At 34.1% G+C, this 27,713-nt stretch overlaps 21 protein-coding genes and 3 pseudogenes across 24 annotated transcripts, besides 3 other annotated features; 5 read left to right on the forward strand and 19 right to left on the reverse strand.

Moving 5' to 3' along the window:
- Window positions 1–261, forward strand: TVAGG3_0370100 (uncharacterized protein; the record flags this gene model as incomplete). The annotated part of the gene is made up of 1 exon (XM_001302925.1): window positions 1–261. One exon carries the CDS (start codon window positions 1–3, stop codon window positions 259–261), a length of 261 nt encoding a protein of 86 aa, XP_001302926.1.
- Window positions 1–8,206: part of a mobile genetic element that runs on past the window's edge.
- Window positions 286–1,143, forward strand: TVAGG3_0370110 (uncharacterized protein; the record flags this gene model as incomplete). Its single annotated transcript, XM_001302924.1, has 1 exon — window positions 286–1,143. One exon carries the CDS (start codon window positions 286–288, stop codon window positions 1,141–1,143), a length of 858 nt encoding a protein of 285 aa, XP_001302925.1.
- On the reverse strand, window positions 1,200–2,510 carry TVAGG3_0370120 (organellar and viral DNA polymerase type B; the record flags this gene model as incomplete). Its single annotated transcript, XM_001302923.1, has 1 exon — window positions 1,200–2,510. One exon carries the CDS (start codon window positions 2,508–2,510, stop codon window positions 1,200–1,202), a length of 1,311 nt encoding a protein of 436 aa, XP_001302924.1.
- TVAGG3_0370130 lies at window positions 2,718–4,182 on the reverse strand (annotated as a pseudogene). The gene has a single exon. A coding segment is annotated over exon 1 (1,465 nt).
- Window positions 4,420–4,974, reverse strand: TVAGG3_0370140 (organellar and viral DNA polymerase type B; the record flags this gene model as incomplete). Its single annotated transcript, XM_051231748.1, has 1 exon — window positions 4,420–4,974. A coding segment is annotated over one exon (555 nt), but the record flags the coding sequence as incomplete, so codon positions are not given.
- On the forward strand, window positions 5,064–5,369 carry TVAGG3_0370150 (uncharacterized protein; the record flags this gene model as incomplete). Its single annotated transcript, XM_051231749.1, has 1 exon — window positions 5,064–5,369. The coding sequence occupies one exon, from the start codon at window positions 5,064–5,066 to the stop codon at window positions 5,367–5,369; it is 306 nt and encodes a 101-aa protein (XP_051101479.1).
- On the reverse strand, window positions 5,829–6,212 carry TVAGG3_0370160 (uncharacterized protein; the record flags this gene model as incomplete). The annotated part of the gene is made up of 1 exon (XM_001293988.2): window positions 5,829–6,212. One exon carries the CDS (start codon window positions 6,210–6,212, stop codon window positions 5,829–5,831), a length of 384 nt encoding a protein of 127 aa, XP_001293989.2.
- TVAGG3_0370170 (KilA, N-terminal/APSES-type HTH, DNA-binding family) lies at window positions 6,225–6,593 on the reverse strand (the record flags this gene model as incomplete). Its single annotated transcript, XM_001302922.1, has 1 exon — window positions 6,225–6,593. One exon carries the CDS (start codon window positions 6,591–6,593, stop codon window positions 6,225–6,227), a length of 369 nt encoding a protein of 122 aa, XP_001302923.1.
- On the reverse strand, window positions 7,092–8,036 carry TVAGG3_0370180 (organellar and viral DNA polymerase type B; the record flags this gene model as incomplete). Its single annotated transcript, XM_001302921.1, has 1 exon — window positions 7,092–8,036. The coding sequence occupies one exon, from the start codon at window positions 8,034–8,036 to the stop codon at window positions 7,092–7,094; it is 945 nt and encodes a 314-aa protein (XP_001302922.1).
- Window positions 8,207–8,398: 192 nt separating the features above from the next.
- On the reverse strand, window positions 8,399–9,064 carry TVAGG3_0370200 (uncharacterized protein; the record flags this gene model as incomplete). Its single annotated transcript, XM_051231750.1, has 1 exon — window positions 8,399–9,064. One exon carries the CDS (start codon window positions 9,062–9,064, stop codon window positions 8,399–8,401), a length of 666 nt encoding a protein of 221 aa, XP_051101480.1.
- Window positions 8,399–27,713: part of a mobile genetic element that runs on past the window's edge.
- TVAGG3_0370220 (integrase core domain containing protein family) lies at window positions 9,324–9,761 on the reverse strand (the record flags this gene model as incomplete). Its single annotated transcript, XM_051231751.1, has 1 exon — window positions 9,324–9,761. A coding segment is annotated over one exon (438 nt), but the record flags the coding sequence as incomplete, so codon positions are not given.
- On the reverse strand, window positions 9,762–10,124 carry TVAGG3_0370230 (integrase core domain containing protein family; the record flags this gene model as incomplete). Its single annotated transcript, XM_051231752.1, has 1 exon — window positions 9,762–10,124. The coding sequence occupies one exon, from the start codon at window positions 10,122–10,124 to the stop codon at window positions 9,762–9,764; it is 363 nt and encodes a 120-aa protein (XP_051101482.1).
- On the reverse strand, window positions 10,429–11,145 carry TVAGG3_0370240 (phage tail repeat-like family; the record flags this gene model as incomplete). The annotated part of the gene is made up of 1 exon (XM_051231753.1): window positions 10,429–11,145. One exon carries the CDS (start codon window positions 11,143–11,145, stop codon window positions 10,429–10,431), a length of 717 nt encoding a protein of 238 aa, XP_051101483.1.
- On the reverse strand, window positions 12,591–13,377 carry TVAGG3_0370250 (armadillo (ARM) repeat-containing protein family; the record flags this gene model as incomplete). Its single annotated transcript, XM_051231754.1, has 1 exon — window positions 12,591–13,377. A coding segment is annotated over one exon (787 nt), but the record flags the coding sequence as incomplete, so codon positions are not given.
- TVAGG3_0370260 (uncharacterized protein) lies at window positions 13,959–14,171 on the forward strand (the record flags this gene model as incomplete). The annotated part of the gene is made up of 1 exon (XM_051231755.1): window positions 13,959–14,171. The coding sequence occupies one exon, from the start codon at window positions 13,959–13,961 to the stop codon at window positions 14,169–14,171; it is 213 nt and encodes a 70-aa protein (XP_051101485.1).
- On the reverse strand, window positions 14,416–15,030 carry TVAGG3_0370270 (uncharacterized protein; the record flags this gene model as incomplete). The annotated part of the gene is made up of 1 exon (XM_051231756.1): window positions 14,416–15,030. The coding sequence occupies one exon, from the start codon at window positions 15,028–15,030 to the stop codon at window positions 14,416–14,418; it is 615 nt and encodes a 204-aa protein (XP_051101486.1).
- TVAGG3_0370280 (protein of unknown function, DUF4106 family) lies at window positions 15,453–16,076 on the reverse strand (the record flags this gene model as incomplete). Its single annotated transcript, XM_051231757.1, has 1 exon — window positions 15,453–16,076. One exon carries the CDS (start codon window positions 16,074–16,076, stop codon window positions 15,453–15,455), a length of 624 nt encoding a protein of 207 aa, XP_051101487.1.
- Window positions 16,140–27,713: part of a mobile genetic element that runs on past the window's edge.
- Window positions 16,322–16,642, reverse strand: TVAGG3_0370300 (uncharacterized protein; the record flags this gene model as incomplete). Its single annotated transcript, XM_051231758.1, has 1 exon — window positions 16,322–16,642. The coding sequence occupies one exon, from the start codon at window positions 16,640–16,642 to the stop codon at window positions 16,322–16,324; it is 321 nt and encodes a 106-aa protein (XP_051101488.1).
- Window positions 17,091–17,545, reverse strand: TVAGG3_0370310 (annotated as a pseudogene). The gene has a single exon. A coding segment is annotated over exon 1 (455 nt).
- TVAGG3_0370320 (uncharacterized protein) lies at window positions 19,176–19,610 on the reverse strand (the record flags this gene model as incomplete). The annotated part of the gene is made up of 1 exon (XM_051231759.1): window positions 19,176–19,610. One exon carries the CDS (start codon window positions 19,608–19,610, stop codon window positions 19,176–19,178), a length of 435 nt encoding a protein of 144 aa, XP_051101489.1.
- TVAGG3_0370330 (uncharacterized protein) lies at window positions 19,656–19,928 on the forward strand (the record flags this gene model as incomplete). The annotated part of the gene is made up of 1 exon (XM_051231760.1): window positions 19,656–19,928. One exon carries the CDS (start codon window positions 19,656–19,658, stop codon window positions 19,926–19,928), a length of 273 nt encoding a protein of 90 aa, XP_051101490.1.
- TVAGG3_0370340 (organellar and viral DNA polymerase type B) lies at window positions 21,315–22,186 on the reverse strand (the record flags this gene model as incomplete). The annotated part of the gene is made up of 1 exon (XM_051231761.1): window positions 21,315–22,186. A coding segment is annotated over one exon (872 nt), but the record flags the coding sequence as incomplete, so codon positions are not given.
- On the reverse strand, window positions 22,425–23,843 carry TVAGG3_0370350 (annotated as a pseudogene). Its single transcript has one exon. A coding segment is annotated over exon 1 (1,419 nt).
- TVAGG3_0370360 (KilA, N-terminal/APSES-type HTH, DNA-binding family) lies at window positions 25,939–26,230 on the reverse strand (the record flags this gene model as incomplete). Its single annotated transcript, XM_051231762.1, has 1 exon — window positions 25,939–26,230. A coding segment is annotated over one exon (292 nt), but the record flags the coding sequence as incomplete, so codon positions are not given.

The following is a 27,713-nucleotide window of genomic DNA, read 5'->3' on the forward strand; positions in this document are numbered from 1 at the left end:
ATGACTCAGACAAGCCCTACGGACAAGACCCAAGGGGTCATAGATGTTGAAGCATTGAAGAAAGAAATTCGCGAGCAAATTTTATCCGAACTGAAGGAACAAAAACAAGAACAAAAGCCAGAGAGACCAAAGAGAAAACTTAGTGAAAAACAACTTGCTGCATTAGCTGCTGGAAGACAAAAGAACCCAAGACTACTGGCGAAGAAAGCTAGAGAAGAAGCTGAAGCAAAAGCTAAAGAAGCTGAAGCAAAGAAAGAGTAAATGGTTTATTTTTATCCGAATTAAATGTATAGACAAATACCTTTATCTGTTGCGTTCAATAGTGAAAACCCTGACGTCAAAATAAAGGGGAACAGAGTAACGTTTAAGTTTCCAACAGACTGGATTGTGAACATAAATGAAGAGAAGTACATTGGCATAACAAATATGTATATAACACGTGCTTTCAGAAAGGTTGACTTTATACTTCAAGTCGAGATAGAAAATGACGAACAGTCTTTAAGCGCCCAAAACATTCACATATACAAATACTTTAAAGACGATACAACATTGTTGCAATGTATGATTTCATTTAATGAAATGTTCGAGAAAAAGTTTAACATTGAAGTACAAACTTTACAGCTTTTACGTGAGTTTCTTGCACAACTGAAAGAAGAAGGTAGTCAGCCACAACTTATAGACTTTCATTATGAATTTAATGAAAATGAAGATGGAACACATGACTGTCAGTTTGTTGTATTCTCACCATTCAATGAAGTCGCTAAAAAGAAAGAAAATCCATTACGTATAAGATTTCAAATCTCTGAACCAAGTGATGATTTCAAGAATGTTTTCAATTATGATGCAATGCTTCCGAGGAAAAATGAATTTTCCGAAATTAGATTTCCAGGTATTTGGGATAGAAAACAAACAATATTATATTCAAACCTAAGTAAAGGAGTTGAAAATGAGTTCATTGGTCATACAAGAAATTCACCATTACCAAATCCTAAATATTACAAACTAACTGGTTTCAATCGTGAGTTTTGGATAGACATGTTCTCCACTCATGACCATAAAGCACCAGTGTTCTTGCCTCCAGATAGAAAAGATTGTTTATACATTGAAGCACAACTCTTAAATTCTACAATTGCTGTATTGTAAATGACCTCATGGGCTTCGCCCTTGCCGCTAGCGGCTTATTTTTATCATTCATGTTCTCAGAACTTAAGCTTTCTTATAAATGAAGTCTTAGTCTGAATAGAAAAGTTAAACTTCTCTTCAAATGCAGGTGTAGCAGACTTACATAAGTCAAATCCAATCTCTTGGCCGTCATAAAGTGCTTTGTAAAGTTTCATTAAACTGAACTCAGAGTTTTTGTCATATGTTCCAACAGGTATGTGAATGTTCTTATCTTCATTGTAATAGTATTGTATAGCTTCAGGAAACATTTCATTTGCTGTTAAAGCAAGGACGTCTTGTTTGACACCTTTGCAACGTGCATGGAATGCAACTTCATTTAAATCGTTAGTGAGTAAGTCTATGTAGGTCTTCTTTCCACAAAATATTGACTTGTATGCTAAACTTTGTTTTCCAGGTGTTATTTCTGCGAAGTCAGAATGAAATTGACCAAGGTTCTTTCCTATAAGTTCGCGACCATATCTCTTCTTAAACTCTGCTGCAAGCTTTGGAATGTCTTCATTATATAAGTGCATACTGTCGGTATCCTGATAGGCTATATACAAGCCCATATCCTCTGCAGTACAGAATACTTCGGTCATAATACGTTTTGACATTGACAGAATGTTAACACCAAGTGGACAGAAGTTAAAGTGTCTGCAAATGCTTTTCGTTAGCTTGAAAATAGTTTTATCTGAACCATCCAAACCTTCGAACTTCACTATATGGTTGTAGTTTCTGATGGCATATCTTATAGCATCTTTGTCATCTACTATGGTTATTTTTGACTCAATAGGTGATAGAATGGTTTTGCCATAAATACTGTTCAGAATGAGCTTTATATTTTCTTGCAAAGGATTTCCTTCTTTCTTATACTTTAACCTTAACTCAAACAACTTCTTTACTTCATCTCTTATTCTAATATCTCTGTTTCCATCGTAATAGTATCCTTGCAACACTTCACATTTGACACCTTGATATTTTATGAGGTCTTGTAATGTTATATGGTCAACATACATTAAACAGCAAGTGTTTGAACTTCTGGGAACGTTAAGTTCTGGATTTAGTTCAGGGTCACAAACTATTAAAGGAAAGTGTCTATGTATGCCAATCTCTTTTATCTTAATGAGAACAAAGAAGCCAGACATAAACTTTTCACCAATGGGTTCCTTTTGGTCGTCATCGAATAAATGTCTCATGAGATACTCTGTGCTTAACATTTCTTTCTTCATAACCTTTGGAATACCTTCTAAAGTATAAAGTCTTGCTATAGCTGATGGATATAATGAAACAGCGTCGAAATCAGCAATGAGTTTCTTTTCGTTCTTTTGTTTAATGTTATCTGACAACATACATCTTCCACCTTGAATACATCTCGAAATAAATTCTCTTGGTTTATTTGAGAGGTCATAAAGATTTCCATTCGGGAAGTATACTCTGTTCTCGAAAAGTTTGTTAGCAATTGAACAAATGCTAACGGAATCATAAACGTTTAAATCAAACTCTTTCAATAAGTCATTTCTGAACTTTACAAAACCTTCTCTTAAAATTCTTACGTCCTATTTGCAATAGAATGTACTATACTTTTCTAAGTCGAAATGGTTTTCATCTATTCTGCAGTTTTCGATTAAATCTATGTTTTTCATGAATGTATCCGCATCCTGGATAAACTTACACGCTTCAGAAATGACACCAGTTTTGTTATCATTCATGAGCAAAGTACTGCTGTAGTAGTTATATGGAAATACTTCTTTCGGTCCTGTTTGTAAGTTAAACATAGCAGGAAATAGTTTAAGCTTCTTATTTATAACACTGTAAGAGTCTTTTATAATAATTGCCTGTCCTTTATATAAGCCAGTTATTTGCATTGTTCGTGAACCTTTAATGATGGGAGTTCCTTTCACTTTTGTCATGTGTCTTAAGATGAAGTTTATGTCATAACTGAGGTTATGGAAATATATTAAACTCTTGTCAGGAAGTCGCTCCAAAAATTCTGTTGCACAGTTTTGACCCCATATGCTTTCACTCACTGAACCATCTTCACTGTCATAACATATGTTAAAAGCTTTATGAAAGCCATCGGTACTGCACTCAAAGTCAGCAAAGAAAACGTGCTCAGGAATGAACTTGCACTTATTTTTATTTACTTCTTTTGACTCGGCTTTCTTCTTCAGTTGTACACAATACTTTGGAGCATATGTCAAATCTTTAAATGGTGCAAGGTTCTGTTTATATAAGTCAGTCGTATATGTGAAAAGTTCTCCATAAGAAATAGGTTCGAAATATTTGCACTCCCACAATGTTTTCATAACATCCCATAACGGTGTTGTTCTATCATAACGAACTACATATTTATCTTCTCTCTTTGTATAAATCTTCATCTGTTTCTCAATGTTCATTCCACCACAAGCTTTGAGAATTTCTTTATAGTTTCGAATGAAATATGTTGTCATTGGTAATCTTTCGTTTAGCATGTAGTGGTCTTCAACAAGAAGTAAGTCAATAGTTCTAACAGTTTCGCATTCTTTTGGTATATCTCTTTATTTCATTATGTCTTGAGTCATTGAAATAACCAATGGTAACATTAAATGCTATACCTGTTGCGTCAGAAATTTCTTGTACTTTACTTTGAGGAAAGTCTCTAACACGAATGACTTCTCTCATGTGGTCAATAGTTTCTTCATTACTCCAGCCTGAATGCAAGCATAAACGAAACAATTGTCCTGTCATAAGTGTTGCAGTTCTTTTGTTCAGTTCATTGAAGATTTGGTAGCGTTCAAGATTTATAGGTAATGTGCAAAGATACTTCCAGAACTGACCGCTTCTCTTCTTATAAAACTTCTTTTCACCATTATCTTTCCAAAAGCTTTCTATAAGTGCTGGGTTTCCTGTTTGCTTAAGAGCTTCCAAAATGGCTTTCTGGTCATTTGTCAGTGTGCTTTCATCTCTATATGGTCTCTTTTTTGGTTTGCCTTTCTTTACATCTGACATCGTTAAGCCTTCATATTCTGTTAAATCATACATCTTTATTTCAGTAAGATTCTTTATGTTTGTCAAGAAGAAGTCATAGTGCATTTCAACAATACCTGCAGCATTTGCTTCTATCTCTGATATAAAGTTCTCCTTCAAGAGCTGATGTAGTAATGTTCCAATATTATTGAGGTTTAACGTAGAACATTCATACTTTCCACCAAGTTTATAACATACCATCCATCTCTGTTGTGAGTTTATTTTAATTTTCTCTAAGAGTCTCATGAAAACCTTACCGAAATGTTTGTGTAAGTAGTCTCTGTTTGGTTCATCTAAAGCTTCGATGTTAAAGTCAATGAGTCTATTGCCTGACTTCACATTTCTCTTCCTATTCTCTTCATCTTTCTTTAACCATCTCTCACCTTCTTTTGGTTTGTCGTCAATGGAACGAATGACATCGTTAGCTTTGCGAACTTGTTCTATAGCACTTTTAAACATCTCTCTTCTCTGTTGTTTCAGTGTGTCGTCTCTCTTTCTTGTTTCACCAACGTTTGCATTTGTTATGTCAAACATTTCTCTTCTTACTTCATGTGGTACTGAACGTCTATGATATAAGTCAATAGCAACGTCATTTAAAGGAAATGCTCTTGCATGGACTTCGTCCTCGCCGCGTTGCGGCTTTATGAACTCATGAATTCTATCATAAGTTATTTCACCATTGTAGTCATTGAGGATGTCAACGAGTGCTTTTTTGTTTGTTGCGTAATGTTTTGCTACTTCTATGTTAGCTTCTGTTAGAAGTTGTTTTATTTCCGAGTGTTCTAACTTAGACAACTTCCGATACATCTTTAGTAGGAAATAAAAAAAATTCTTAGAAAAAAATTAGCTTAGATTTTTTAAGGTTAGTTTTAAAATATTTCAAACTTTTTATTTTAATGAAACACATGCAAGATTGCAAGTTCTTTTCATACAATGCTCTCGCTAATGCCATCAAGAATGAGTTCAATGGTGCTTCAAATGTTAATGTTATCTTTAACAAGAAGTTTGTGAAAGAATCTAAGTTTGGTCAGTATGTCAGACCATTAGCTATCGTCATTGACCGCAAACGTTATACTTCACAAGAGTTAGCAGTAGTTTTGAAACAAAAGGGTTTCTTCGTGAATGTCAAAGATACACACTATACTATCATAAAGAACTCTAACGTTGAATTTTTCAGCATTGCTATGAATCTTTCCGAATAGAAAGAATATAAGAAGGGTGAAACAAATGTGAAATATTATCCTTCATCTCTGAAAACAATAACGAACAAAGATGTTATACAAAAGTTCTTACCAAAGGTTGAAGAAGCTTCTATTGACATTGACGAAGGAAGTGAAATGGTTGAAGAAATTGACCCTGACGTCATTTAAGCAAAAATATATTTTTGGTTAGTCTTCATATCGATATTTTACAACAATTCCCCAATGTATAAACTTTTCATACGCTTTTTCATAAGCTTTATATACCTTCAGAAATTTTGCATAATCTTTAGAAGCATTTAGATATTGTTTAAATGTTTTGTATGTCTTCAGAAATTTTGCATAATCTTTTACATGTTGTTCGTTCTCTTCTTCTGTCATGAGTTCCGAATATTCTAAATTCATGTTCTTTCATATGAGATAAAATTTTATAAAAAAAATAAAATTAGCGTAGATTTTTGTTCATTCTTCCTCTTTGAAGTTATCGAAATATTCTGTTATTTTTTCCTTCAGTAATGTTAAGTCTTCTTTGAATGTAAGTATTGTACAACCTTTGATGTCATAGTGTGTTTGAGGAAGAGTATTTTTGACAATTTCCTTTATTTGCTCATTCGGTGTCATTGAAATCGGTAAGTTTTCACGATAGAACCAGTTTCTGTCAGATTTATATATCTTAGCTAAGTCATAAAAGCTCTTGTTGTTTCTTCTCACTAAATGCAACATAACCATATCTCTGTCTTCTTCTTTCTCCAACTCTTCAGTATATATCATATACTTATAACTCTTTTCCTTTCCTTTTGGTACTGAACGCGGTATTCTTTTCTGTATGCTTTTGTCTTCTTTCATCATATCTTCTCTCTACTTTGTACAAAGTTCGTCAAGTAGCATAAGTATGTAGATTGCATAACGAGGTGAAGTCCACATTGCTATTGAACTAACTAGGAACTTATGAACATATATACCTTTTAGAAATGATGGTAAGTTTTGTCTGTCTTGGTACATCTTTTTAAGTTCTACATGTTCAAACTCACTGAGGAGTTCATGAGTGCTATTTAATTCAAACCATTCATTTGGTGTTTTATTCTCTGGAGCAAAACATGCTGTCAAAATACTTTGCATTTGGTACATGTCATCTTTGACTGAACGAATGAGTCTCAATTGTTTGTTATACTGTATGTATTCATATTCTTCATTAATGGCTTCATGAACGATAACTGATGTTGTCATTGCTGTTCTTACATACAAGATAAAAATTTTGTTAGAAAAAAATTAGCGTTATTTTTCTAACTAATGAAATTCATTATTTTGTGCTGAATTCAGCAAAAATAATTTTTAGGGTAGATGGTTAGATCTAACCCGATATCTACCCTCATTTCTACCCCAGTTATTTTATAAACGTTTCACATGGTAAACGTTATTTTTGGAATTTTGTGAAAACTCAACGGTTTGACACATGCCATATGTCATTTTACTCAGAATTTTGTGCTGAATTCAGCAAAAATAATTTTTAGGGTAGATGGTTAGATCTAACCCGATATCTACCCTCATTTCTACCCTCATGAATTTTATATATTAATGTTTTCGTTAAGCCACTTTGTGCCGTCAGTCAGTCAGGACCTTCGGTCTTGGCGCTTTGCACCGTCAGTAAAATTTACACCAAAAATATATTTAGGGTAGAAGGTTAGATCTAACCCGATATCTACCCTCATTTCTACCCCAGTTATTTTATAAACGTTTCACATGATATACGTTATGAATTCGTGAAATTTTAAATATTTTTGTAGCTTCTATTTCTTCAGTTAATATATCAAAAGTTTTAACAATGCCGAAAGTTTCTTTATACTTCTTCTTGACATCAGATAAAAGGAAATCATCAGCTGTGGGATAGTTTTTATTCAGAAATTCTAACATGTTCATTTTATTTTCTGCTGGTTTCTCTGCCTCCCTCTTTAAATCTTCGTAATCGTTTCTCATTCTTTCTATCTCTTTTACTGAATAGTTATATTTCCTCATTGCTGCTTTACATTTTGAACACTGAGGATTCATTTTTGCGTTATATTCTGAAACCTTACCTGCTAAAATAACTAAGGCGTCAATGGTTTTCTTTAAATCTGAAGCAGTTGGTTTTATCTGTTCATGCCATACTTTACCTCTTCTGTCTTTATCTCTTATCTGCCATACACATTTTGCAGCTAATGAAACAAAGTTGTCGTATGTCTTAAACTCCCCAGATTTATAAATATCTGAAATGTTTTTATAAATCATGTCGCAATCTTTATCCATAACTTTATGGTTGCAATGAAAACCTAAGAATTCAGAATTTACCTTACGAATGAATTTCTTAATTTCTGCAGAATCACTAACTTTCACTTCTATTTCATCGAATTCAGGAACACTCAGTTTCTGTTGCTGGATTTCAGGCAATTTGGGTAAATGGTCTATGATATCTTGCATGTCATAAAGATATTCTTCATTTTCTTCATCCTGTGCGGTACAGTCTAAATTACTTGTTAAAAGTTCTTGCTTAATTTTTTGTATTTCTGTTTCGAAAGTAAATGAAGAAGGAATGAAGTTTTTCATTTCTACTAACATTGACGTAGGATTCATGACTAATGAGTTTGGTGCCGTGCATGCTGTCGAAAGTGCGGATGTTTCGATTTTTGTAATCATATCTTTTATACCAAATAAAAAAAAATAAAAATAAAATAAAAATTAACTTTATTATTTCGGGAAAATTCATGAAAATTCAAGACCTTTGGGTCTCGCCGCTTAGCGGCTGAGGGTAGAAATGAGGTTAGAAATCGGGTTAGATCTAACCTTCTACCCTAAATATATTTTTGGTGTAAATTTATGAAAACATTAACGTAAACATTAACGTAAACATTAACGTAAACATTAACGATAAAATTTATGAAAATTCAAGACCTTTGGGTCTCGCCGCTTAGCGGCTGAGGGTAGAAATCGGGTTAGATCTAACCTTCTACCCTAAATATATTTTTGGTGTAAATTTATGACAAAAATAAATGGTTCATTTACTCACAATATTTTTGTACAAAACGACCCCAAACTTTTAACTTCTTTTCTGCAGTTTCTAATGCTATCTTAGCGAGTTCATATTCTCTAAATTCTCTCTTTAAATCGTCTTGTTCCCATTGGTCTAGTTCGTATGGAGAATCTCTATAACCATAACATATCTCACGTTCATGTTCTAATTGTTTTTCGCACATTTTTCTAACTTCTTGTTCGAACAAAGGTTTAGCATTCTCTACTGTATCTTCAAGTTCTTCTTCATCTAATTTCTCATGAACTTTCTTGTCTATGGAGTCCATAATATCTTTGACATAAAATGCATACTTTACAGAGCACCATTCAGCAACAAAATGAACGAGGTCAGGATGTATGTAAATACCTTTGAATTCATTCATGACACCCTTTGTAAGCTCATAAAATGCTTGTTTTGAGGTTGAGCCACTTTTGGCTTGACCGTATTCGTTCATCCAAAACTCAAGAATTTCCTGCATTTTAGCACTATTGAGAAATCTGTTTAAATGGTTTAACTTTCCTGCTTCTCTTGCCATCTTTGTTGCATTAATGTAACCATCCTTGTCTCTACGTAAGACTTCAATACCATTATAAGTGCCTTTTGTGAATGTTTCGCCATTAGATTTGTTCGTGAATGTTTTTGCTTCGACTGACATTTCTGTTCTTACATACAAAATAAAAAAATAAATAAAAATAAAACTAGCGTTATTTTTTTCTATCTTAAGGAAATTCATGAAAATTCATGAGGGTAGATATCGGGTTAGATATCGGGTTAGATCTAACCTTTTCAACTAAAAATTATTTTTGGTCATGGGCTATGCCCCGCCGCTTTGCGTCTTTATGTTAAAATAAATGGTACCATTAATGATACATGACTGTTCTCGTTCATGTCTGATTTACATCTAATGAAAAAGTTTAGAAGAATTTTCTTATTCTTTCTGGCATATTTTTGTCTTTCCAGTACTCCCGCTCTAATGGTCCCAGATGTGTTGGCTTCGACTCTCTCAAGTTCTTAGATGGTGTAACATCTTCAACGCCTCCTTCATATCTTACTTTATAAGTGTCATCGTTTATGTTATAGCCAAGTATTTCAATAACCACTCCTCGCTTTGCTTCGTCAATGGTTTCAGCAAGTTTGCCATTACTACTTTCAACTAATTTATGTCGAGGGTAAAATGCTATGGAGTCGTCGGCAGCTTTTATAAGATATCCATTACCTTGCGTTGAATCTACTATATAATAGTTTCTACTTAACCTTAAACGTTTCTTTGTCAACGGTTTGTCGTCAAGAACTACACGAACTTTTGTACCAGGAATGAGAGTAAATTGTGTTGAATTTCTGATATTTTGTGTTTAACTTCGTTTCTTTTGTATATACTTTTCTTCTTGTTGTTGTGTCATTGAATTTGGTGTATGTCCTGTTGTAGAATGCGTTGAGGAATTATATACTTCGAGAAAATGTTTCATTGTTTCTTCGGTAAAGTCTCGCTCTTGATTTAAATCTCTGAGAGTCCTTATGAAGCGGTTTATGATACCGAGTATGTTATGGTTATGGTCTTCAGTAGTGTAGTGAGTTATGTTATGCTTAATGAGAAATTCTGTGATTTCATTGCTGAGGTATGCACCGTCTTGGTCTGATGTTAAAGTACTTGGGTTATGTTCTGCTACAAACTTTTGTAAAACTCTTAACACTTCACGAGTTCCTTTATTTTTCATTGGATATGCATATGCTTTACGAGTGTTAACATTTATGAAGATGAGGAATGGTTTATGTCCTCCTTTTCTGCTTTGAATGAGAGTGTCAAATTGGTATGCGTCAGGAGTGTTGGAGTAAATTGGTAAAAAGTAGTCGTAAGGGTTTATTTTTGTTTGATGTACAACATTTTTGTCAAAGAACCTTTTCACTTCAGCTCTGTTAGTAAATCCCCAACTCTTTGCAGCTTCATTGAACTTCTTAAATGACCTCCACGGTGATGATTCGAATACTTCTTTTAAACTCATTTATGTAAAAATAAAGATTTTATTCAAGACGGTACCATGCGAATACAGTCATAAATGGAGGCATATAGTCTGCACCACTTCCTGTTGGATTTGTTGTGAAAGTGTGTGAATGATTTCCTCCTGGTTCAGTTGGTCGAAAAGTCTTTTTTGCTGAATTGTTATAAGATGGAGATAAAACGTCATTGCCAGCTTCATAGTCTGAGTTGTATAATGGGTGGTCTCTTAATGAGTGGCTATGGTCACCAGAAAAGTTTGTAGTTCCTGTATGAGTGTGCGCAGGTAAGTTTGCTTCTTTAATTTTCTTTGAGCCTCCTGTTTGCTTTGAAGAGTTAGCACAGTATAAGAATTTGTCTACAATCTGCTGCCACGTACCAAAACCTAAAACACTTGCTGGATTTGTTGAGTTCATTGACGTATAAATAGAGCCTATAGGATATAATGTTTGAAGTATTTCAGTCTTTAATGTTTGAAGCTCTGTTTTGTCTGCTTTCTTATCATATAAATCTTGAGCAGTGAATTTAACATTATTTTCATCATCCATGACATAAACATTTTTACAGCTAATTTCTTTCTTCGTTGTTATGTTTTCATTCGATGTTAAACCTTGTGGAAAGTTAGGAGGTTTATAATATAATGCATCCCCACCAGTTCCGCCAACCGTTCCTTCAATACTTTCTATAGCAACAGTTGAGAAGGAGTTATGTGTATGTTCTTTATCTGCTTTCTTATCTAACATTGCTGGTAGTTCATGTGTTTCAAAGTTTCTGACACGACCTTCAATGTTCATACATTTGTTATTTAAGGAGTTTAGAGTATCTTTTACGCTTGTACTTGGATTCTCTAAAGGTGCACTTGAACCAAGGGTATAGTTCAATATTATGTCGTCTGCTCTAACAGTAGTGAAGGATTCATGTGTATGGTTCTTGTCAGCTTTACTATTTAATGTAGCTTGAAGTTCATTTATATCGGAGATATTGTGTTTATGAGATTTCAAAACTTTGTTCGTTGCGTCAAGTTCATCTTTGTCAGCTTTACTTTTAATAGCATCTTCAAAAGTTATTTTTGCCTTAACTCTCAAAGTAAATCTTGGTTCAACTAATACACCGTTAACAAAGAAACTAGAGGCATAAATTTCATCGTTATAACCAAATGCTTCTGGTGCTTTACCTGTGTCATACTGTACAGTACAGTATGTCATAACCTTTAGCACGAATGTATTTATATCTTCTTTCATTAACATTTTTGTCTTCACTTTTCATCCTGTGTTAAATATCCATGGTAGTCCGTTATAATCTGTTCATCTGAACTTATATAATGAACATGGTTTTTATCTGCTTTTTGTGAAAGAAGTTCAACAACTTTTGCTTCACTTATGTACCAGTGTCACTTTCATTTATTTTTGTCAGCATTGCGTTCAAAACTTCATAAAGACTAACTACTTCTTTTGGTTCTTGAAACAATGAGTCAAAAGTCTTTCTTAACATTACATCTTCAACTGTTATGACTGAGTCAATACCTTTCTCTTTTATTGTCTTAGCTAACTGACCTAAAACAACGAACATATAGTCTAAAATATTATCTTCAGTGTTAAACACTATACTGTTTTCACGAATTGTTGTGTTTGTTGCTGTTAAAACTTCTTCAAACTCAGGATATATATTCAGTAGATTTTCAACAATTGTTTGAACCACTTGTCCTCCTTCATCTAAATCTCTTGCTGCCATTAAAGGATGTAAATTAATTGGTTCAATAATTCCGAGACGAGGGTTGTAAGCAAGTCCGTCGAACATATTTTACGTTTGAGTGCCCAGTTAGTTAGTTTCTTTGTATTATTGTTACTTTACCCCATAAATTTTTGAGACCGTCAAAGAAACTTCCTGTATTTCCATGTAATTTAGCAAACTCAACATAAAACTTCATGCTATCTATGCCACCAAGAAAAGTCCAGAGTGCGTCTATCTCACTTTGCATGGTTATAAGAGATGCAGTTGTTACACCTGATGAAAATAAAGTAAACAACCACCCTAACCAACTCTTACCTGCTCCACTTTGTTCTACTTTCACAAAATCACTGATATGACTTTTTAAGTATTCTTTCGTAAGTAATGTGTCTCCATGTAACGTCTCTAACGATATTATCTCCGTCAAAAGTCAATGTTCTAACTTGTGTCCATGCAGCCTTTATTTTAAGACATGCATAGTCTGGTGTTTGAGGAGCAGAAGGCTCGATGTATGTAATTTTAAAGAAATCGTCATAATTTTTCTTAAAGGTTTCATATGTTGTTTTGAATGTATTGAACCTCATTATTATATCAAGAAGTTTTGTCAATGAGTCAGCAATTGCTTCATCTACTGTTGACGTTTTGAGTTTTATTTCTGCTGAGTCGTTTATGAATGGTACTTGACATTGAGTTGTATATGGGTCAAATCCTGTAGGACCCAAATGAAGCAAGTAGTCTAAAATATCACGAACAGACTTTGAGACAGTTGTGTTATCTTTCATGACGATTTCACCATTTACAATGAATGGCATAGTACATGAAGTTATTTGTGGGTCAAAACCAGAAGGATTGAAATGAAGCATATAGTTCAGCGCCTCATACACTGACTTATACACTGTTTCATTATTTTTTGACACAATTTCACCATTTTCAATGAATGGCATTGTCGAAGGAGTTGTTTTTGTATCGAACCCTGAAGGATTGAAGTTAAGAATGCTTTCAAGAGCTTCATATACAGACCTATAAACAGTTGTGTCGTTCTTCATGACAACTTCACCATTTACAATGAATGGCATAGTACATGGAGTTAAAATAGGGTCAAACTTTTCATAGTCCTTCCATGTTATATATTTCTCAGTATTTCCATCAGAAATAACAATATATTTGTCAGTAAGTGTGAGAGAGTATTGACCAAAATATAAACGTTTAGCTCTGTCAGCTTCATACGCATATGCAGCTATACTCATATTTTAATGAGAATAAAATGTTGTTCTATTTACAAAGTACAGACCCGAACGAATACGGGACAGTAAAACTACAAACAAACTTAGGTCTACAGAATGAAGCGCTTGCTTTCAGAGTTGTTGACTTCAATACTATCGCAACTTTTGTCATAACAGATGAAACAGATTTCATGGAGCTTGAAATAGATGGAAAGAAGCACGAAATAAGATTTCACAATAATGTAGAATATAAGATGGAAACATTAGCTGGAGTGTTAAATGCTCTCATAAATACTACAATAAACAAGGATAACGAAGAAAACTTAATGAATGTTAAACTTATTGCAGGAGTTTTGAAGTTCAGTTATGCGAAGGAGTTTAAGATAACACGAATGAGTCATAGAGTTCAATTGCTTCTGGGAGCATACCATATGACATTTCCTTTGAAAAGTGTTGACAAAACGATTGAGATGAAATCTGTTCCATACGTATGTTATGGCAATTGTTTGTACATTGAGTCAAAAATAGCTAATGTCACAGGTATTTCAGGAGTTAATAGTAAAGGTTCAGTAGAATATAAATCCTTCTGTTATGCAGTAAATTCAATGTTCATTCCAAACGTTCCTGTCATAGCAACTCATTTAGGTAAATGGGTTCGCATTAGTCCTCATAATTTGAAAGACATGCAATTCAGACTTGTTGACTTTCAAGGAGAGCCTGTAGAACTGAAGGCACCAGTGCGAATGACTGTTGAAGTTGACTTTTTAGAAAATATTAAATGCAACAGCTTACAAGAGAACTCAGAGCTAAAAATATAAAGTATGAATGTTATGTATTAGGTCATGAACTTTGGTTGTTGCTGTTTGATGAAACAAATGAGTTAGTTATGTCAGTCAAGAGAACAGAAAAATATTGTGTTAGTGAAAACTGCACCAAGTCAATAAGATTAGGTTTGCATTATGAAGATGAGTTCGATACTGTTGAAGAAGTTTTGGACAGATACTATAAGTTGTTAACTTGAAATTTTTTTGACTAACCTAAGTCAGTCAATGACTGACTGCTTTAATTTACTAAAACATATTTCAAACAAAGCTTATAGTCAGTAGATAGTTTTGTATACTCGTTTGAATATTTATACTTAAACTCAACTCCTGGAGTACCTGGTGTTTCAATGATGCGGATGTTACCTATTTTCATGAATATTGGCGTTTGACCACAGCATTCGATTTCAGGGTCGAGATAGTCAATAACGCACTGTTTCCCTGTTATTCGTGATATAACATTTTCTAAATCCTCCTTTGTTAGAATTATTTGGTTCTTACTAATAAGATTTGTCAAAAGCTTCTTATCGTCTTTGAGTAAAATTGTTTGGTATAACTGAAGAAGGTAATGGTCTACGTTATCTGAAGGATTCGTTTGAATGTTTGTGTAAGGGTTGTCGTTGGCTTCTCTTGAAAGAATTTGGTCTAATGGTGGATACTCTAACTTAACATCTGATGTAGCGTTAGCGTTTGAAGCTGTGTTTAAATTCACCGACTTAAGTTCTGGTTCTGGTTCTTTCAAACACTCTGAACTATAGTTCTTTATGACAATATTGTTTGTCGTTCGTGAGTCAACATTTGATGTTGGTTCAATTGGAACATTAACGGCACCAGCTAAGATGGATTTGCTTCTCATTTCATATAGAATAAAAACCTTTTATATGTATGAAATGAACAATATACTCGACAAGGGTTTGAATGTAAAGCTAACGAATGAAAATATTGTTGAATTCACGGAGACAGGTGCTGTCTATAAAGATGTAGAACTACTGAACAAAAGAGCTAAGGGAAGAAGCAGGAACATGAACAAAGGGTGGAAGCCTATAAAAATTTATGTCAATGATGGCTCAGGAGGTTCAAACATAAAGTATGCAGAAAGTTATAGAGTTTATGCTCTCAAGGGAGAGAAGCCTTCATTTAAGAACAGCTATTCTAACACATATCCTCAAAAGCTAACGGATGGAGAAGTGATGATATGAATGACAGCAAAAATATTAACAGAAATGGCGACAGAGATGCATGGAATTTGTTTACCATCAGTCAATTGAAGGTTAAGCTTTAAAACAATGTTGGTTGTTCCCATGGAATATTTTTGACTTTAATGGTATTAGTCATGATATGAATCTCAAGGTATGAACGAGGAGAGATGAGAGACTTATATGCTTCCCAAATTTCTTCAAAAGGTAATGTTATACCTGACTGTTTCCAAATGAGTTCAATATCATAACGTGAGAAACCTTGAAAGATAACGAAGTCAGTTATGAGACGTTTTATGTTTAAAGCTAAAAACCTCCATGTTTGCATAAGTATTGCTACAGTTAAGTGATAATGTCTGACTTTAGTAATGATGTTAGCTAATGGTGAGTCTGGTTTTGACACTAAACCTTTACCAGCGAAATCATCACAAACTAATAAAGTGTTTGATGGATATTTTTTGAAGGGGTATTTTGAAAGTTTTGACAGAATGTAGTTTGTAAGTCGTTTCATATCGTAAACTCCTGAGTATTGACGTAAGTGGTGTTTGTCAATAATTCTTTCCATCTCCTCAGAAGTCTTTTGCATTCCTGACTGTATAAATTCAACGATGGCATAATATTTCCTCTTACGTCGAATGTAACGTTGAAGAAATTCAATGAGTTCACTGTCTGGAACTTTAACGACAGAGGCTTGAACTTTTGACATAAATGTTTTCGCTGTTGAGTCCATAGAGTCTGAAGTTGCTGATATAATGATTTGGTCATAGTAAGTTAGTATACATAACAAGGGTACGACGGCACTGCGTTCCACCGTACCCCTGTTATGTGAATTTGACACTTTACAAAACCGTTAACGTATATTTTACAATACAAACGACAACACTAACTTAACCTTAAATATTTACAAAGCCGCCAACCACTTCACCTCACTAATGTAAAAAATAAACGTTCTCACTTACAAAAGTATTGCAACTCCTCCCATTGCTGTGCTTCATATAACAGCTCATAATCTTCTGACTCACTTTCTTCTTCATATAGGTCAAAATCACTGTCATAGTTTATACCTGTAAGTTTTGACAAAGCTAATGAAACACGCTTACCGTTTGTATCATATGCTTGTATAAACTTTCCATTATGCTTGTAGTCATAAACGCTCAAACTAACTTTACCCTTTCTCCCTCGTATCTGATAGAATGTATTTTCACGAGGAACGAAGAACAAATTCTTGAACTCATGACCGTTGTAGTTTGTTATCTCAATAGTTTTCGTCATTTATTAATAAAATAAAAATAAAAAAATAAAATAAAAAATAAACTTAAAATTAATGATATCACCACCCTCACACGTATGAAAACATAGCGCAAAAATAAATTTAGGTGAAGTGGTGAAATCTCACCTCTTTTTTCACCTCTTTTTTCACCTGATGAATTCATTGCTTTATAACTCTCTTCCTTTCTCCAACTCTTCTAACTTCTTCTAAGTTCAGCAATGTTGTCCTCATGAAGTTTAATCTTCCTTAATATACCTTCTCTATCTAATGGTTGCTTTATCTTTCTAAACTGAACTCTACCATCCTTCATAGTATGAACGTAAAAACCTTCTGGAACCGCTCCTGATTTAATGTATTCTACCAAAAATTTTTGTTTCATTGCTTCAGTGACTTTAGTCGTCATTTCTCAAATAAAATGTTCAAATAAAATAAAATAACGTTATTTTTTCAGTAAGGAAACGCAGGAGTTTTACGATTTATTTGAGGAGTAGGTTCTGGTTTAAATGTTGGAGTCGGTTTAGGAGTTGACTTTTGAACAGGAGTTTGTACTTCATAGGTTCAGGAGTCATTGAAGGTTTTGCTTGTGAAGGCGTTGGTTTTGGCGATGGTGTCGGAGTTTGTTCAAATTCAGCTACTTCAGTATTATTTATAACATTTGCTTTATTTCTTTTCAACATCATTACTGCTCCTGCTGTAGCTAGCAAACCTAGTGGGAGACCATATTTTATATAAGGACTTGACCAAATGCTATTTTTGACAGGAGCTGGTGGAACACCTAACCTTGGTGAGACTGCTCTTTGCCATTGTGCAGCTCGTAAGAAATATTCAATAGGTGCTCCATAATCGTTTGGTAAAGTTTGTTTCATAGATGGTGAAGGTTCACGAGAGCTTGATGAAGAACTCATTTATAAGCTTTAAAAATAAACGTTCATCCTTTATTCCTCACTGTCGTCAGTTGCTAAGTTATAGTCGTCAAGTCTTATTATTGGTATGCCTGACTGTCTTACTTGTATTGCAAAGCAACAATCCCTCATAAATCCAATAAGTGGCTTTGGTACGTTTTCAGTTGCTAGTTCAATAGGTCCTTTAACAGACAATTTGTATGTTATTGGAGCAGTAGATGTTTGACCTTGCTGGAAGCAAAAGTCCACTTCTGTTGGAAAACCACATAAGAAATGTGTGTTGTCATAGCTATCCCATTTATGTTCCACACTACCATCATCCACCAATGACCTCATAACATCTTCATTAAATCCTATCATATCATTGTTTGTATTGCAAGCGTTCGCAACCATTTCATAAAATACAGGTCCATATGATTTTTCAGGTTCTGCAGGCATATTTCCATAAGCTCCCATGGAAAGCTGAAGATATTTAAACTTAGGGTTCTCAAAATTAACATAATAGTTGTCTTTCTTTCTAAATAGTGCCCAAATACTTTTAACATTAATAGGCGTATAAGCTGCTGTAAATGTTGCACTTGAACTATCTGTATTCTTTGAGAATGAACCGTCCATAGGAATCCAATCCATAACTTTAACAGGAAAACATAAAGCCTCGTTTGTATAATGTTCTACAAGTTCTGTATAAATGTTAGGGTCTAAAGAGAATGACTTTGGATGAATGAAACATTCATTAAAATCCATCTTTGTTCGAAATAGTTGCTGGTTTACAGTTGTAATAGTAACTGTTCCACTAGCTTCTACTGCCTTCGTTATCATAGTGAATGGTTCATTCCATGGAACAAATTTATTTGTCGGTGGATTTGAATCTGAAGCAAATGCAACTTTAAGAGTTGGATTGAAAGCAATGATATCATTTACAGATATAGATGTGCATTGTAAGGCGTCGCTACTGAACTTTACTTTAAGCTGAATGTTTCCTGCAAAAGCTGGAATAAATCGAATAGCTTCTAATGGAAGGAATCTTCTAACAGGAATTCTTAAACGAAGCTTAAAATCAAATGATTTTCCTGCTGTAATTGGACCACTAACAATTTGTCCTGTTCTGCATGTTCCCGAATGACTCCATACATCTTCATGTCGAGTCTTTGAAAACATCTACTTTCTTTATTTGTTCGGTAGTTTGTGAGTTTGAAGTTATATATGCTTCTTCTCTTGCGTTGTCTTGAGAATATACGATACGACCATTTGCAAGGATTTGATATCCAGCAACTGCATAGAAAGCGTCATCGAAACCAATCCAAAATCCTGGTGGGTTTGTTTTATTGGAACCTGAACCAATTTCTTTATCTACAATAAATTGACCTTCCATTTTATACGTAATGAATGTATTGTAAAGGTCCAACATATTTTCACCAGGAGGTGAGAGATTGAATGTTACCCATGTGTTATCTTTAGCAGTTCCAGGTTGTGATGGAATCTTTGCGTCAGAATATTTTCTATTAGTGTCACCAATTTGAACTGCATTGTCTATGATATCGAAATATGAGCGAATCTGATGAATATGCTCTGCTGGAGTAAATTCGTTTAACTGTTCGTTCTGCATGTATTTACTTCAGATAAAAATATCTATTTACTTCATTATTCTCACTCTTCTTCTTGGCATTCGTGGTGGAAGTTGTTTCTTGACATTTTCAATGAACTGTACATTCTCTTTTGTCTCAACTTCTTTCACTGGCGGGTCAGGGTTCTTTGACTCGGTTTGTTTTTCAATGAAATTCACGAACTTTGCAATAAGCTCTTGGTTCGTTATTGAAAGAACATCTGGCTTCTTTTCTTCTTGTTCTATTGACTTTTCAGTTTGAACAGAAGGTTTTATATGGGCTTCGTGGACTTCACCCTTGCCATGCACCTTAATGTTGTCGCTCTCTGCATTCGCTAATGGTACCTTTCTTTTTCTTACGTATATTTTACCATCTTTACTCTGACTTACATAATAGAAAGGATGTTGTATTCCTCTGGCGTCATTTAATATAATAGACTCTCGCTCTGATTTTGACAAGCTCATTTTACATCGGTTAAAGTTTTAATTTAGTTTTTTATCTGCAGTCAAATGACTCAGACAAGCCCTACGGACAAGACCCAAGGGGTCATAGATGTTGAAGCATTGAAGAAAGAAATTCGCGAGCAAATTTTATCCGAACTGAAGGAACAAAAACAAGAACAAAAGCCAGAGAGACCAAAGAGAAAACTTAGTGAAAAACAACTAGCTGCATTAGCTGCTGGAAGACAGAAGAACCCACGTTTGCTGGCGAAAAAAGCTAGAGAAGAAGCAAAAGCAAAGGAAGAACAAAAAGCAAAGGAAGCTGAAGCAAAGAAAGAGTAAATGGTTTATTTTTATCCGAATTAAATGTATAGACAAATACCTTTATCTGTTGCGTTCAGTAGTGAAAACCCTGACGTCAAAATAAAGGGGAACAGAGTAACGTTTAAGTTTCCAACAGACTGGATTGTGAACATAAATGAAGAGAAGTACATTGGCATAACATCTATGTATATAACACGTGCTTTCAGAAAGGTTGACTTTATACTTCAAGTCGAGATAGAAAATGACGAACAGTCTTTAAGCGCCCAAAACATTCACATATACAAATACTTTAAAGACGATACAACATTGTTGCAATGTATGATTTCATTTAATGAGATGTTCGAGAAAAAGTTCAACATTGAAGTACAAACTTTACAGCCTTTACGTGAGTTTCTTGCACAACTGAAAAGAAGAAGGTAGTCAGCCACAACTTATAGACTTTCATTATGAATTTAATGAAAATGAAGATGGAACTCATGACTGTCAATTCATTGTATTCTCACCATTCAATGAAGTCGCTAAAAGAAAAAAATCCATTACGTATAAGATTTCAAATCTCGAACCAAGTGATGATTTTAAGAATGTTTTCAATTATGATGCAATGCTTCCGAGGAAAAATGAATTTTCAAAGATTGTAACACCTGGCATTTGGGATAGAAAGCAAGCAATACTTTACTCTAATATAGCCAAAGGCGTTGAAAATGAGTTCATTGGTCATACAAGAACTTCACCACTTCCTAACCCTAAATACTATAAATTAACTGGCTTCAATCGTGAGTTTTGGATAGACATGTTCTCCACTCATGACCATAAATGTCCAGTGTTCTTGCCTCCAGATGGGAAGGACTGTCTCTACATTGAAGCACAACTCTTAAACTCTACCATCGCAGTATTGTAAAATCTACGCTAGCTTTATTTTTATCACGAATGACCTCATTGCTGACAAAAATAAGCCGCTAGCGGCAAGGGCGAAGCCCATGACCTCAGAACTTCAACTTACGAATAAAGCTTGTTTTAGTCGTTATTGAAAAGTTGAACTTTTCAGCAAAGCAAGGTTGACATGACTTACATAAGTCGAATGCAATCTCTTGACCATAAAGTGCTTTGTAAAGTTTCATTAAACTGAACTCAGAGTCTTTGTCATATGTTCCAACAGGTATGTGAATGTTCTTATCTTCATTGTAATAGCATTGTATAGCTTCAGGAAACATTTCATTAGCGGTTAAAGCAATAACATCTTGCTTCACGCCTTTCATTCTGCAGTGAAATGCAACTTCATTTAAATCGTTAGTGAGTAAGTCTATGTAGGTCTTCTTTCCACAGAAAATACTTTTATAAGCTAAACTTTGTTTTCCAGGTGTTATTTCTGCAAAGTCGCTATGAAATTGACCAAGGTTCTTTCCTATAAGTTCGCGACCATATCTCTTCTTAAACTCTGCTGCAAGCTTTGGTATGTCTTCATTATATAAGTGCATACTGTCGGTATCCTGGTAAAAGATTTGAAGACCCATGTCCTCTGCAGTACAGAATACTTCATTCATAATACGTTTTGACATAGACAGAATATTAACACCAAGTGGACAGAAGTTAAAGTGTCTGCAAATGCTTTTCGTTAGCTTGAAAATAGTTTTATCTGAACCATCCAAACCTTCGAACTTCACTATATGGTTGTAATTTCTTATAGCATATCTTATAGCATCTTTGTCATTTACTATGGTTATTTTTGACTCAATAGGAGATAGAATAGTTTTGCCATAAATGCTGTTCAGAATGAGTTTTATAATTTCTTGTAAGGGGTTTCCTTCTTTCTTATACTTTAACCTTAACTCAAACAACTTCTTTACTTCATCTCTTATTCTCATATCTCTGTTTCCATCGTAATAGTATCCTTGCAACACTTCACATTTGACACCTTGATATTTTATGAGGTCTTGTAATGTTATATGGTCAACATACATGAGACAGCAAGTGTTTGAACTTCTTGGAACGTTAAGTTCTGGATTTAGTTCAGGGTCGCAAACTATTAAATGAAAGTGTCTGGGTATACCAATCTCTGTTATCTTAATGAGAACAAAGAAGCCAGACATAAACTTTTCACCAATGGGTTCCTTTTGGTCATCATCGAATAAATGTCTCATGAGATACTCTGTGCTTAACATTTCTTCCTTCAATACTTTTGGAATACCTTCTAAAGTATAAAGTCTTGCTATAGCTGAAGGATATAATGAAACAGTGTCGAAGTCAGCAATGAGTTTCTTTTTGCTCTTTTGTTTCATGTTATCTGACAACATACATCTTCCACCTTGAATGCATCTCGAAATAAATTCTCTTGGTTTATTTGAGAGGTCATAAAGATTTCCATTCGGGAAGTATACTCTGTTCTCAAACAATTTGTTAGCAATAGAACAAATACTAACGTAGTCATAAACGTTTAAATCAAACTCTTTCAATAAGTCATTGCGGAACTTTACAAAACCTTCTCTTAAAATTCTTACATCTTGTTTGCAGTAAAACGTGCTATATTTTTCTAAGTCGAAGTGGTTTTCATCTATTCTGCAACCTTTGATGGAATCTATGTTTTTCATAAATGTATCTGCATCATGGATAAACTTACATGCTTCAGAAATGACACCAGTTCTGTTGTCATTTGCTAACAAAACACTGCTGTAGTAGTTATATGGAAATACTTCTTTCGGTCCTGTTTGTAAGTTAAACATAGCAGGAAATAGTTTAAGCTTCTTATTTATAACACTGTAAGAGTCTTTTATAATAATTGCCCGTCCTTTATATAAACCAGTTATTTGCATTGTTCGTGAACCTTTAATGATGGGAGTTCCTTTCACTTCTGTCATGTGTCTTAAGATGAAGTTTATGTCATAACTGAGGTTGTGAAATATATTAAACTCTTGTCAGGAAGTCTTTCCAAAAATTCTGTTGCACAGTTTTGACCCCAAATGCTTTCACTCACTGAACCATCTTCACTGTCATAACAGATGTTAAAAGCTTTATGAAAGCCATCCGTACTACACTCAAAGTCAGCAAAGAAAACGTGCTCAGGAATGAATTTACATTTAGCTTTATTTACTTCTTTTGACTCTGCTTTCTTCTTCAGTTGTACACAATACTTTGGAGCATATGTCAAATCTTTAAATGGTGCAAGGTTCTGTTTATATAAGTCAGTAGTATATGTGAAAAGTTCTCCATAAGAAATAGGTTCGAAATATTTGCACTCCCACAATGTTTTCATAACATCCCATACGGTGTTGTTCTATCATAACGAACTACATATTTATCTTCTCTCTTTGTATAAATCTTCATCTGTTTCTCAATGTTCATTCCACCACACTCCTTCAAGATTTCTATATAGTTTCGAATGAAGTATGTTGTCATTGGTAATCTTTCATTTAGCATGTAGTGGTCTTCAACAAGAAGTAAGTCAATAGTTCTAACAGTTTCGCATTCTTTTGGTATATATCTCTTTATTTCATTATGTCTTGAGTCATTGAAATAACCAATGGTAACATTAAATGCTATACCTGTTGAATCGGAAATTTCTTGTACTTTACTTTGAGGAAAGTCTCTAACACGAATGACTTCTCTCATGTGGTCAATAGTTTCTTCATTTACTCCAGCCTGAATGCAAGCATAAACGAAACAATTGTCCTCTGTCATAAGTGTTGCAGTTCTTTTGTTCAGTTCATTGAAGATTTGGTAGCGTTCAAGATTTATAGGTAATGTGCAAAGATACTTCCAGAACTGACCGCTTCTCTTCTTATAAAACTTCTTTTCACCATTATCTTTCCAAAAGCTTTCTATAAGTGCTGGGTTTCCTGTTTGCTTAAGAGCTTCCAAAATGGCTTTCTGGTCATTTGTCAGTGTGCTTTCATCTCTATATGGTCTCTTTTTTGGTTTGCCTTTCTTTACATCTGACATCGTTAAGCCTTCATATTCTGTTAAATCATACATCTTTATTTCGGTAAGATTCTTTATGTTTGTCAAGAAGAAGTCATAGTGCATTTCAACAATACCTGCAGCATTTGCTTCTATCTCTGATATAAAGTTCTCCTTCAAGAGCTGATGTAGTAATGTTCCAATATTATTGAGGTTTAACGTAGAACATTCATACTTTCCACCAAGTTTATAACATACCATCCATCTCTGTTGCGAGTTTATTTTAATTTTCTCTAAGAGTCTCATGAAAACCTTACCGAAATGTTTGTGTAAGTAGTCTCTGTTTGGTTCATCTAAAGCTTCGATGTTAAAGTCAATGAGTCTATTGCCTGACTTCACATTTCTCTTCCTATTCTCTTCATCTTTCTTTAACCATCTCTCACCTTCTTTTGGTTTGTCGTCAATGGAACGAATGACATCGTTAGCTTTGCGAACTTGTTCTATAGCACTTTTAAACATCTCTCTTCTCTGTTGTTTCAGTGTGTCTCTCTCTTTCGTGTTTCACCAACGTTTGCATTTGTTATGTCAAACATCTCTCTTCTTACTTCATGAGGTACAGCTCTTCTTGTTTCACCAACGTTTGCATTTGTTATGTCAAACATTCTCTTCTTACTTCATGAGGTACTGAACGTCTATGATATAAGTCAATAGCAATGTCATTTAAAGGAAATGCTCTTGCATGGACTTCGTCCTCGCCGCGTTGCGGCTTTATGAACTCATGAATTCTATCATAACTTATTGCACCATTATAGTCTTTAATGAAGTCAGCGAGTGCTTTTTTGTTTGTTGCGTAATGCTTTGCAACATCTATATTAGCTTCTGTAAGAAGTTGTTTTATTTCCGAGTGTTCTAACTTAGACAACTTCCGATACATCTTTAGTAGGAAATAAAAAAATATTTTTGAAAAAATTAGATTAGATTTTTTTTAAGTTATTTTTCAAAATAATTTAATATTTTTATTTTAATGAAACACATGCAAGATTGCAAGTTCTTTTCATACAATGCTCTCGCTACTGCCATCAAGAATGAGTTCAATAATGCTTCAAACGTTAATGTTATCTTTAACAAGAAGTTTGTGAAAGAATCTAAGTTTGGTCAGTATGTCAGACCATTAGCTATCGTCATTGACCGCAAACGTTATACTTCACAAGAGTTAGCAGTAGTTTTGAAACAAAAGGGTTTCTTCGTGAATGTCAAAGATACACACTATACTGTCATAAAGAACTCCAACATTGACTTCTTCAGTATTGCTATGAATCTTTCCGAACAGAAAGAATATAAGAAGGGTGAAACATCTGTGAAATATTATCCTTCATCTCTGAAGACAATAACGAACAAAGATGTTATACAAAAGTTCTTACCAAAGGTTGAAGAAGCTTCAATTGACATTGACGAAGGAAGTGAAATGGTTGAAGAAATTGACCCTGAAGCTATTTAACCAAAAATATATTTTTGGTGAAGAGGTGAGATATCACCTGTTTTTTCACCTCATTCTCTCTTCGTTAATGTTGTCGTGACTTCTTCGTTAATGTTGTCGTGACTTCATTCTTCCTCTTTGAAGTTATCGAAATATTCTGTTATTTTTTCCTTCAGTAATGTTAAGTCTTCTTTGAAGGTAAGTATTGTGCAACCTTTGATGTCATAGTGTGTTTGAGGAAGAGTATTTTTGACAATTTCTTTTATTTGCTCATTCGGTGTCATTGAAATCGGTAAGTTTTCACGATAGAACCAGTTTCTGTCAGATTTATATATTTTAGCAAGGTCGTAAAAGCTTTTGTTGTTTCTTCTGACTAAATGCAACATAACCATATCTCTATCTTCTTCTTTCTCCAACTCTTCAGTATAAATCATATACTTATAACTCTTTTCCTTTCCTTTTGGTACTGAACGTGGTATTCTTTTCTGTATGCTTTTGTCTTTGGATTCAATGACTTCATTTTTGCTTGAAGTTTCTTTTCCATCTCTCCACGTTCTGCTTTATATAGTTCATCTAACATCATGAAAATATAACAAGCATAACGAGGTGAAGCCCACATTGCTACAGCATTTACTAAAAGTCTATGAACATAATAACCTTTCAAACCAGGTGCCAAATTCTTGCGATTTTCGTACGGAATCTCTTCCCTCGGTTTTCCGAGGGAAGCAATCATATGAGGAAATTCTTCTAAAAGTTCTTTTGCCTGTTGGTTTTCAAACCAATGATATGCTTGCTTTGTAGAACGAAGAGCGTTCATTATACTTTGCATTTGATACATATCATCTTTGACTGAACGAATGAGTCTCAATTGTTTGTTATATTGTATGTATTCGTATTCTTCATTTATGGCTTCATGAACGATAGCAGTTGTTGTGTTCTCTAATGTTGACATTACTGTTCTTACATACAGGATAAAAAAATAAATAAAATAAAAACTAACTTTATTTTTTCTGAGATAAACACTATTTCTTCACAACATTAAATTTTATCCTGTATGAAATGACTTTAAAAAGATTATTGACTGACTTCGAATACTATCTCATTGACGCACTGACAGACCCTCAAAACTGTGTTGAAAGTTCTTTAAGCTTTAAGATTGAAGGTACGACGCATTTTGTCTTCACTTACGTATTGAAAGAATATGACCGTTATCATAACGAAGTGAATCAAACACTAATAAAAATTTGTAGATAAAAAATTGGTTAACAATGAATATTTTAAACGTGAAGACCCAAACACTGCTGGAGAATGATGAAGAATACAGACAAGCTATTGAAAAAAATAACGCAAGATTAGATGCAATAGAAAAGAAGTTTAATGAATGTCTTACAAACACGTATGAATATCTTATGCGGTGGGAAGCCAGATGGAAATAAATTTACGTCAAATATGCAATTTATAAAATCTTATGTCGACAGGCTACGTAGCACAGTGGTCTAAGGTGGTGTTATGGAGGGGTCAAGGTCTGTGGTTCGAACCGCGACAGCGCCGTATTTTCTTATTTTCTTTATTTGTCTTGTTTGTCGTGAATAAAAAGTGTCATAAAAGTGCTCTATCTTCCACGGGAATAAATAAAAAATTTACTTTATTTCTTCTTTATTTCTTTGTTCCCGTGGAAGAAGGGTTTTGCTGTTTTTTCTCAGCCAAAATCAATGATTTTTTCATTTTTGGAATCCTTAGCGAATGAGGAATCTTTTCTCTCGTGAAGCTTTGACCTAAAATATAATTTAGGTGAAGAGGTGAGATGTCACCTGTTTTCTCACCTCTTTTTTCACCCTCGTGACTTTGTCATAACTTCTTCGTAAATGCTTTGTCATAACTTCTTCGTAATGAGTGTAAATGACCAAAAATATATTATAGGTGAAGAGGTGAGATGTCACCTCTTTTTTCACCTAATTTCTCACCCTCAGCCGCTAAGCGGCGAGACCCAAAGGGTCTTGAATTTTCATGAATTTCCTTAAGATAGAAAAATAACGTTAGTTTTATTTTTATTTATTTTTTTATTTTGTATGTAAAGATATGATTTCAACAATCGGCACAACAACAATTCAAGCCGCGAACGGCGGACTCTGTCCACAACAACTTCACCAAACTCGTTAGTCATGAATCCAACATCTATGTTAGTAGAGATGAAAAGCTTCATTCCTTCTTCATATACTTCGAAACAAAAATCCAGAAGATAAAGCAAGAACTTTTAACAAGTAATTTAGACTGTAGTGCGAAAGATGAAACAAATGAACAGTATCTTTATGAAATGCAGGACATTATTGACCATTTACCTAAACTACCTGAAATTCAGCATCAAAAACTAACTATTCCTGAATTCGATGAAATAGAAGTGAAACCAACTGACTCAGTAGAAAATAAAGAAGTTC

This window comes from Trichomonas vaginalis, chromosome V, assembly GCF_026262505.1.
Source record: "Trichomonas vaginalis G3 chromosome V, whole genome shotgun sequence".
Lineage (NCBI taxonomy): Eukaryota > Parabasalia > Trichomonadida > Trichomonadidae > Trichomonas > Trichomonas vaginalis.